The 9,615-nt window shown below is 54.3% G+C and overlaps 1 protein-coding gene and 1 pseudogene across 2 annotated transcripts; both read left to right on the top strand.

The window, feature by feature from the left end:
* Positions 1 to 352: 352 nt before the first annotated feature.
* LOC309603328 (olfactory receptor 14C36-like) lies at positions 353 to 1,316 on the top strand (annotated as a pseudogene). The gene has a single exon. The product of its transcript is annotated as an olfactory receptor 14C36-like (transcript).
* Positions 1,317 to 8,094: 6,778 nt separating this feature from the next.
* Positions 8,095 to 9,030, top strand: LOC309603336 (olfactory receptor 14I1-like; the record flags this gene model as incomplete). Its single annotated transcript, XM_082338208.1, has 1 exon — positions 8,095 to 9,030. One exon carries the CDS (start codon positions 8,095 to 8,097, stop codon positions 9,028 to 9,030), a length of 936 nt encoding a protein of 311 aa, XP_082194334.1.
* Positions 9,031 to 9,615: the final 585 nt, after the last annotated feature.

The raw sequence follows: 9,615 nt of genomic DNA, 5'->3' as shown, positions 1-9,615 counted from the left end.
AATCCCTTCGGCTCCGCTCTGCAGTTGGGTGAAATGGGAGCAACAATGCTGAAAAGCTCATTGATATCAAAAGTGGATTTAATCTGAGATCACCCCATGTTGCTATTACCTATTGCTGTAGGACAGGGCTGACCCCTCCAGAGCGCACAGCAGAGCCCCCTGCTCCACATGGCACCCTCAGCCAGCACCAACCAGAGCTCATGAAAGTCACCTGCCAAAGGTCTCCCTGAAAGGTGCAAGGCAGTCTGGGGTGTTTCCATGAGAACTGGAATAGGCTTTGCTCAGAGAACTCTACCCTAACTTCTCACTGCCTTTACCTCCTTGGGCAGGTCCCCATGCACAGAGGCAGCAGATGTCCAACAGCAGCTCCATCATCGAGTTCCTTCTCCTGGCATTTGCAGACACACGGGAGCTGCAGCTCTTGCACTTCTGGCTCTTCCTGGCCATCTACCTGGCTGCCCTCCTGGGCAACGGCCTCGTCATCACCGCCGTAGCCTGTGACCACCACCTCCACACCCCCATGTACTTCTTCCTCCTCAACCTCTCCCTCCTCGACCTGACCTCCATCTCCACCACTCTCCCCAAAGCCATGGCCAATTCCCTGTGGGACACCAGGGCCATCTCCTACTCGGGATGTGCTGCCCAGCTCTTTCTATTTGTCTTTTTCATTTCAGCAGAGTATTTTCTTCTTACTGTCATGGCCTATGACCGCTACGTGGCCATCTGCAAACCCCTGCACTACGGAACCCTCCTGGGCAGCAGAGCTTGTGTCCACATGGCAGCAGCTGCCTGGGGCAGTGGTTTCTTCTATGCTCTTCTGCACACAGCCAATACATTTTCCCTACCCCTCTGCCAAGGCAATGTCCTGGACCAGTTCTTCTGTGAAATCCCCCAGATCCTCAAGCTCTCCTGCTCAGATGCCTACCTCAGGGAATTTAAGCTTCTTATGTTTAGTACTTTTGTCTTTTTGGGGTGTTTTGTTTTCCTTGTGGTGTCCTATGTGCAGATCTTCAGGGCCGTGCTGAGGATCCCCTCTGAGCAGGGACGCCACAAAGCCTTTTCCACGTGCCTCCCTCACCTGGCCGTGGTCTCTGTTTCTGAGCACCGCCACATTTGCCTACCTGAAGCCCCCCTCCACCTCCTCCCCATCCCTGAATCAAGTGGTTGCTGCTCTGTACTCGGTGGTGCCTCCAGCAGTGAACCCCCTCATCTACAGCATGAGGAACCAGGAGCTCAAGGATGCAGTGTGGAAACTGATGACTGGATGTTCTCCAGGAGCTATAGAGTGTCCATCGTCTTCAACATATGACTCATAATGTAACTCATAACAGGCCCAGCCTTTCTTGATTAATTTTTGTTGTTATCATTGTTGTTGGGTAAGTTTTTTCTTTTCTTGCTTTTTTAACTTGTGATAATGTTGTCCACAAAGAAATGTGGACACCCCACTTCTACTTCATTCTCTTCCTCACTAGTCTGACCCACCGACTGTGTAAATAAGGAGCTATACTCCTTCTCTAATGAAACAAAAGAAATGTACTTGCATTGACTTGTCTGTCTGTGACCCAAGCAACTAAAACTGAACCAAATATTCTTCCTCATAGGTGGAGAAAGGGCAATGGGGCCATGATGGAGTCCCCCATACCTACGGAATGGGGAACATTCCCAGCCCTTAGGCAAATCTCTTCCCTCTCTCTCATGACCTGCATAGTGTTTGTGCTTGAGAAAACCCTCATCATTATGCACGTGGTGGCAAACCAGCATCCGCACACCCCCATGGGCTTCTTCTTGGGCCATTTGTCTTCCCTGGAGATCTTCCACAGACCCACCACCCTGCCCCAGCTGATGGCCAGCTGCGTGACTGGGGACAGCACCATCTCTGCTCATCACGGTGCTGGTATTGTTTCCTGCACCTTTTGTATGCACTGAGTGTTTACTACCCGTGACCACACCCTACGATCAGTACTGGGCTGTGTGCCACCCGCTGCTCTCTACAAGACTCATGAACCGGCAGGTCGGTCTCCAGAGGGCAGCTGCCCCTTCGCTAGGGGCATTTCTGTCATCTACAGTCATAATTTCAGTTGTGTCCCAGATACAGTTGTGTGGTCCCAGGGGAGCGGACCACTTCTTCTGTGATTTCACTCCATTGCTGGAGCTCTCATGCAGTGACACTGTGACACTCGTGGTCTTTGCTCTCATAACCTGCTTTTTAGACCCCATCCTCCCCTTCCTGCTCACATGGTCATCCTGTGTGCATCAGAGATGCCTCCCCGGGGCAGCTCTCCCATCCAGCGTGGGCAGGCAGAAAGCCTTCTCCACCTGCTCCTCTCACCTCACTGGTGCCACTGTTTTCTATGACACCCTCATCCTTGGGGGTGTGATGCCCAGAACAGCCCTCCTGAGACAGTTTGACAAAGCCCTTTTTCTCCACCATCCTCACATCCCTCTTCAATCCCTTCATCTAAGCCTGTGGACTAGAAAGGTTGGGGGACACTGAGAAAAATGCTCAGGGAAGCTGTGAGCTGCACAGAGAAACCATGGGAGCTGTGGGCCTGCAGGAAGAAATCACTTCTGGCTCTCTTCTGAGCCAGCCCAGAGGACCTGGACTGGTGTGTGCTGTGTCCTGGGCACTCCCCTGCAAGGGTGGGATATGAAGAAGGCTTTTGGTGTGGGAAGGAGCAGAGAGGTGCTGGTGGAGCTGGCTGGTGGAGCTGGCTGGTGTCATCATGAGACCTCTCTCAAACATCTTGGAAGGGGCAGAGAGATCAGGGAGGTTGCAAGGTCCTCAGAAAAGGCAAATATCAAAGCCATCCTCAAGAAGGGCAAGAAGGAGGACCGGGAGTGTTACAGGTTGGTCAGCTTCACCTCAGCCCCTGGGAAGGTGGCAGGGCAAATGCTCTTGCAGCTATCTCCATCACTTGAAGGACAAGAAAAGGATTGCTGAACCCACGTGGGAGGGGAAAGAAGGGCATGCTGTGTACCTGGACTTTTGCAAGTCCTTGCATGTGGTTTCCCATGGTCTCCCTAGAGCGGATTGTTGACATCTGGACTGAAGAAGTGGATGATGCGGTGGGTGGGAAGTTGGCTGGACGATCAGGAACAAATCTGTCAGTGGTACAAAGTCCTCCGAGGAGCCAGATACTAGCAGCATCCCTCAGGGATCAGCAAAATTTCTTAAAAAATCATGAAAAGCTGGAAATTAAGACTTTACAGAATGGACCCCATCCGAGTCCAAACTAGTTCCCTTTAACCCCTCCCAGTACAGACTGGGCCCCCTCCCAGTACAAAGTGGATCCTTCAAACACCTCCCAGTAGAGAATGGGGCCTCTCCCAGTGCAAACTGGACACATTTAATACCTGCCAGTACAGACTGGGCCCTGTCCCAGTACAAACTGGTTCCTTTTAACCCCTGCCAGTACACACTGAGCCCCCTTCCAGTACAAGCTGGATCCATTTAATGCCTCCCAGCACAGACTTTGCCCTGTCCCAGTAGAAACTGGATCCCTTGGTCCCCTTCCCAGCACAGACTGGGCGTCATCCCAGTACAAACTGGATCCCTTTAACATTGCCGAGCTCAGACTGGGCCCTGTCCCAGTACAAACTGCATCCTTTTATCTTTTTCCATTACAGACTGAGCACGTCCTAGTACAAAATGGATCGCAGGATCCCTTCCCAGTAAAGGCTGTGTCCTGTCACAGTCCAACCTGGATCCCATGATCCCTTCCCAGTACAGGCTGTGTCCCATCACAGTCCAACCTGGGTCCCTTTAACTCCTGCCAGTACAGCCTGGGCCCCATCCCAGTACAAACTGGATCCCCTGGCCCCATCCCAGTAGAGATTGGGCCCTGTCCCCGTACAAACTGGATCTCTTTAACCTTATAGACTGGGTCTCATCCCTGTACAGACCCCTAACTGCCCCCAGACCCCTAAGGGCCCCCTTGGACCCCTAAGTTCAACCTTGGCACCCCTAAGTGCGTCCATTGTCCATACCCCTCCCTCCCTTCCCTCCACTATGCCATGCCCCATGTGTCCTCTGGCCCCAGCCGCAGCCCCGCTTCTTGACCTTCACCTTGCTGTGGGCCAGCCCCACCTCCCCCAGTGCCTTCAGCCCTGGGCTGAGACTCCCCCTCACCTCATCCAGCCTTCCTTGGAGGGAAGCCTCTGCCCAGGTCTTCACCAGACCTTGGGTGGGCTCAAGGCTTGTCCTCCTCAGGTGGTGCCAGGTGGCCATTAGATCTTTAGAAGGTCTCAAGCTCAACCTTGGGTGTTGACTGAGAAGACAACCCCTCCAGTGGAGACATCAGAAATCCTGAGATAGCTTCAAGGTCAAATCCAAGAGGAAGAAGAGAGGTTGTAGGTGCTGGAGATCATCTAGTCAAAGCCCACCTTAGAGTGGAGACCACCCCTGGAGATACCCAATGCACGAGTAGTGTCCCTCAGGGGTCCGTACTGGGACCAGTACTGTTTAATATCTTTATCAAGGAAACGAACAGTGCAACTGAGTGCAAGTTTTGAGATGCCACCAAGCTGAGTGGTGCAGGTGACACTCCCGAGGGACAGGATGCCATCCAGAGGGTCCTGGACAAGCTTGAGAAGGGGGCCTGCGTGAACTTCATGAGATTCAACAAGGCCAAGTGCAAGGTCCTGCCCCTGGGTGGGGGCAACTCCCAGTATCAGTACAGGCTGGGGGATGATGGGATTGAGAGCAGCCCTGAGGAGAAGGACTTGGGGGGACTGGTAGATGAAAAGCTGGACATGAGCCGGCAATGTGCTCTCTCAGCCCAGAAAGCCAACCGTATCCTGGGCTGCATCAAAAGAAGCGTGGCCAGCAGGTCGAGGGAGGGGATTCTGCCCCTCTACTCTGCTCTGGTGAGACCCCACCTGGAGCCCTGTGTCCAGCTCTGGGGTCCTCAGCACAGGAAGGACATGGACCTGTTGGAGGGGGTCCAGAGGAGGCCACACAAATGATCCGAGGGATGGAACACCTCTGCTATGAGGAAAGGCTGAAAGAGCTGGGGGTGTTCAGCCTGGAGAAGAGAAGGCTGCTGTAGGAGGGTAAATTTAGACTGAACACAAGGAAAAAAATTTTCATGATGAGGGGAGTGAAACACTCGAACGGGTTCCCAGAGTGGTGGTAGATGCTCCATGCTTGGAAACATTCAAGGACAGGCTAGATGGGTCTCTGAGCAACCTGATCAAGTTGTAGATGTCTCTGCCCATTGCAGGGGGGTTTAATTAGATGACCTTTAAAGGTCCCTTCGCATCCAAACCATTCTATGATTCTATGATTCTATGAATGCTATGACCAGGATTAGAGGGGTCCCTGCCTCCAGCCAGGTGGAAGAAAAGGGACAACAGGGTTTACTGGACTGTGTGGATTCGATGGCCTGGCACAGGAGACCCGCAGGAGTATAAGGCTCTAATGGACACCAGTACACAGTGTACCCTCATGCCATCAAGCTATAAAGGGGCAGAACCCATCTGTGTTTCTGGAGTGACAGGGGCATGACCATGGGACTGTAGGAAAGGAGTGCAGGTGCCTATTCCTAACAGACACCATGACTGCAGCAAGAGGAATCCCACCTCCTGGGGGTTTGTGGCAGGCATGGGAGGCAGCTGAGGTCCCTTCCAGCCCCACCACTACAAATCCAGCATGAGATGCCTCCACTGACTCAGCTCATTGCCTTCCCTCAGCATGGCTAAAGGAGATGCCTCCCTGGCAGTCTCCAGGTGTCCTGTCTCATGATGGGCCAAGGAAGGGGGATTCTCAGACCTAACTGTGTCTCGGAGAGCAGCAAGGCCACTGCTGCAAAGAAACATCTCTGCAGAGGTAAGACAGGCAACAGCGGTGATTCCTTCAGTCTCTTCCCAAGCAGGTTCCTGGAGAGCCCCAGGGACACCTGGAGGGAGCGCCGAGTGGGGTGGGGGGCAGAGAACGTGACATCTTGGGCAGGTCCCCTCCTCCGGGGCTGAGACAGGCTCCTGGGGTGGAGGGAGCTCCTGGTAAGCAGGCAGCAGTGCAGAGAGACAGCTCTGCCAAGGAGCAACTCCTCTGCCAAGCGCAGCAGGGCTCTGGGCAAAGGAGTAGGGCAGAGCGCGATTAAAGGCAGGCTGGAGTGGGAGGAGAGAGGGGAGCTGCAAGGGAAGAAACCTTTGCAGCCCTTGCCACGGTAAGTCTCTTGGTGCAGGGCAATGCAGCTGCCCTTGCGGGAAGGGTCTCCGAAAGCGTACATAGGCTCCAGCCTGCAGGGTCTGTCAGGAGGCCTCCCAGCCCAGGGGCTCATGTTAGACCAGGGGGAAGGGGTGAAGGCAGGGTGTGCAGCCAGAGCTGCCCAGGGCATTTCAGAGGGGACTTTTGCAGAGGAAGAGCAAGGCAGGGGATCCCTGAAAGCTAAAGAGCTTTCCTGAGGCTGTGCTTTCAGTTTCCTGCTGTTCAGGAAAAGGGGAAAAGGCGCTGCTGCGTTTGGAGAGGGAGCCTGAGAGTCCTGAGCTGCCACCCTGAGAGATCAGGAGGTCTGGTAGGAGGCAAGGCAACTGCTTGCATCCACTCCTCTCCCTCCAGAGAGCACCAGCACCACCTTTGCTGGCCTCAGCAGGGTTTGTCTGACCTGCTCCTTCCTGCCTGCAAGCAGGGAGTACCTCTGGAGAGTGCCTGGAACAGGGAGGTTTCTTCAGGTCAGAGCTGAGCAGACAGGAGTGGGTGATGGGGTCTGTGATCCCTGACAGGGAAAAACTGGAGGGCAGAGCAACAGTTCCCGGCAGGGATAGCTCCAGGCAGCAGAGACATGGGCAGAGAGCTCTAGGAACCTCCAACCCCAAATGGCATGGGAGGGAGAAGTTGGGAAGCTCCCTGCCATCCCCTCCAATGCAGACACCTGCCTCTGCACAAGACCCCTGCTCTCGTCTCCCACCCAGCACAGCCTCTGCCCTCAAGGCTGTGTGGTCCAGGGCAGGAGTTGCCTCGTCTGCAGCCAGAGCTCTGGCACAGCAGAGGGGCATCTCTCCTGACATGTGGCCGCTTCCCTCTGCAGGGCAAAGGGGCTGCGAGCGACTGCCCGGGGCTTTTGCTAACTGGGAGGTGCTGTGCTCTGCTGGGTAAGGAGAAGGCTTTCCTGAGTGCCCGGCCGCCTCTCCTCTCCTTGCTTCCCTTGGGAGGAGAGTCACAGAGTTCTGCTTTGGTCCTCCACCTGCTTGTGCTGCTCTTCTTCCTGCTCGTGGGGTCCCTGGCAGGAACGGTGGTGGTGTGGGGCAAGGGGTGGGGGTGTGGAGTGCCTGCTCTGGCCCTGGCCTGGAGGGCGCTGCCCTGGAGGTGTTTTCATGGGACCAAGGTGCCCACGCCCTCTCTTCATTTGCCAGGCTCGAGACACTGCACTCAGTGCTTGACAATGAGACACTGCTTCCCTTAGCAGACAGCACCTTAAGACACCTGATTATGCTGGACAGGGAGTCCTGCAGGGCTGTGAGCATCCCTCCAGAAGGGCACAGCTCTCCTGTAGGACCTTGGAGATGTCTGAGAGCACCCGATCTGCCCATGCCAATCAGCATCCTTGCCCTGTCCTCTTCCTCATACTCTGCAGAGCTGTGCTGGAAAGGAGAGGTGTTTTGAACTCTGCACCTGGCACAGCACCCCTCTGCTCCCAGGACAGGCCAGTGTCTTTTCCAGAGCAACCTCTGTGACGAGACCCATTTGCTGCACCTCATCTCCCACCTTCCTCTGGGGAAGAAAGCGTCCTTCTGGGCTTTTTGCCCTCCGCTCTAGTGCAGCACAGGGAACTCCTCCCCAGGAAGCCTCCCTCCAAACACCCTGGGCTGTTGCTGCCTCCATGGGTCATTGCTGGAAAGCAGGGCTGACCCTTCAGGAGCCCCTGGGGAGAGGCCACGGCTCTGCACAGCACACTCAGCCAGCACAAACCACAGCTGAAGCCTCCGAGCTGCATAACAGTCCTGCACAAGAAGGAAAGGCTGCGTAACAGTCCCCCGGGAAAGAAAAGCACCCTTAGGCATTTCACAATGAATGAATGAAATTTGGCTCAGAGAAGCTTCTCTGAATTTTTCTCTTTTCTCTCTTTTGGCAGTTTCCATGCCCAGAAGTGGCAGATGTCCAATGGCAGCTCCATGAATGAGTTTCTTCTCCTGGCATTTGCAGAGAAATGGGAGCTGCAGCTCTTGCACTTCTGCCTCTTCCTGGCCATCTACCTGGCTGCCCTCCTGGGCAACGGCCTCATCATCACCGCCATAGCCTGTGACCACCGCCTCCACACCCCCATGTACTTCTTCCTCCTCAACCTCTCCCTCCTCGACCTGACCTCCATCTCTACCACTCTCCCCAAAGCCATGGCCAATTCCCTGTGGGACACCAGGGCCATCTCCTACTTGGGATGTGCTGTACAGGTCTTTTTCTTTCTCTTCTTCATTGGCGGAGAATATTGTATTCTCACTGTCATGGCCTATGACCGCTATGTGGCCATCTGCAAACCCCTGCACTACGGGACCCTGCTGGGCAGCAGAGCTTGTGTCCACATGGCAGCAGCTGCCTGGGGCAGTGCGTTTCTCAACTCTGTCCTGCACACTGCCAATACATTTTCCCTACCCCTCTGCCAAGGCAATGCTTTGGACCAGTTCTTCTGTGAAGTCCCCCAGATCCTCAAGCTCTCCTGCTCACATGCCTACCTCAGGGAAGTGGGACTTCTTCTGGTTAGTGTCTGTTTAGTATTTGGGTGTTTTGTTTTCATTGTGGTGTCCTATGTGCAGATCTTCAGGGCTGTGCTGAGGATCCCCTCTGAGCAGGGACGCCACAAAGCCTTTTCCACGTGCCTCCCTCACCTGGCCACGGTCTCCCTGTTTCTCAGCACTGGCATATTTTCCCACTTGAAGCCCCCCTCCATCTCCTCCCCAGCACTGGACCTAGTGGTGGCAGTGCTGTACACTGTGGTGCCTCCAGCAGTGAACCCCCTCATCTACAGCATGAGGAACCAGGAGCTCAAGGATGCACTATGGAAACTGGCCCAATGGACGCTGTTTCACAGACAATAACCTGCCTTCCCTTCTCTGCACATTTGCCAGAGTCTTTCTTAGGCCAGGAGTCTGTTTTCTTCTCTCATGATAATCCTGCTTATAGATAATTTTCTGGGCTTATACTACTTTTCTTGAGGCTTGATCTTATTTTCCCTGAGTTGCACAACACTCTGTCAGATGTGGCATGCCCAAGAGCAGGTCTTCAATAAAACAAAATCTCCCAGGTCCAGTGCCTGAAGGCTGCGCTCTTCCTCCAAAGCTGCTGCCAAGAAAATGTCCAAGGAATTGTTTTTTTGAAGAGTCTGATCTCCTTTTGTTCTCAGTGTTTTGGGAGTTAAGATCATGGTACTATTGGGTTCCACTGGACCTAATGTTCTGGATTTAAAAGCTCTCTTCTTGGTGTCCAGGCGCAGGGGAGATGGTCCATGAGCTCCCTTTCTCTCTTCACGTTTCTTCATGTATGACAGGAGTGATGGCGTATACCAGACTCCCTGGAAATGAATCTGGAGGGGTGAGGAGAGGAGAGGATGGGGACTTCCCACATGCCCTGGGGTTGCAATGAATGGAGGCTCAGAAGGTGAAAGGCTCTCAGATGTGAACTCC

Source organism: Platalea leucorodia (genome assembly GCF_965183815.1).
Source record: "Platalea leucorodia genome assembly, contig: HAP1_HAP1_SCAFFOLD_54, whole genome shotgun sequence".
Lineage (NCBI taxonomy): Eukaryota > Metazoa > Chordata > Aves > Pelecaniformes > Threskiornithidae > Platalea > Platalea leucorodia.
The sequence above is the reverse complement of the archived record's forward strand: the minus strand, read 5'-3'. Positions and strand labels throughout refer to the sequence as shown.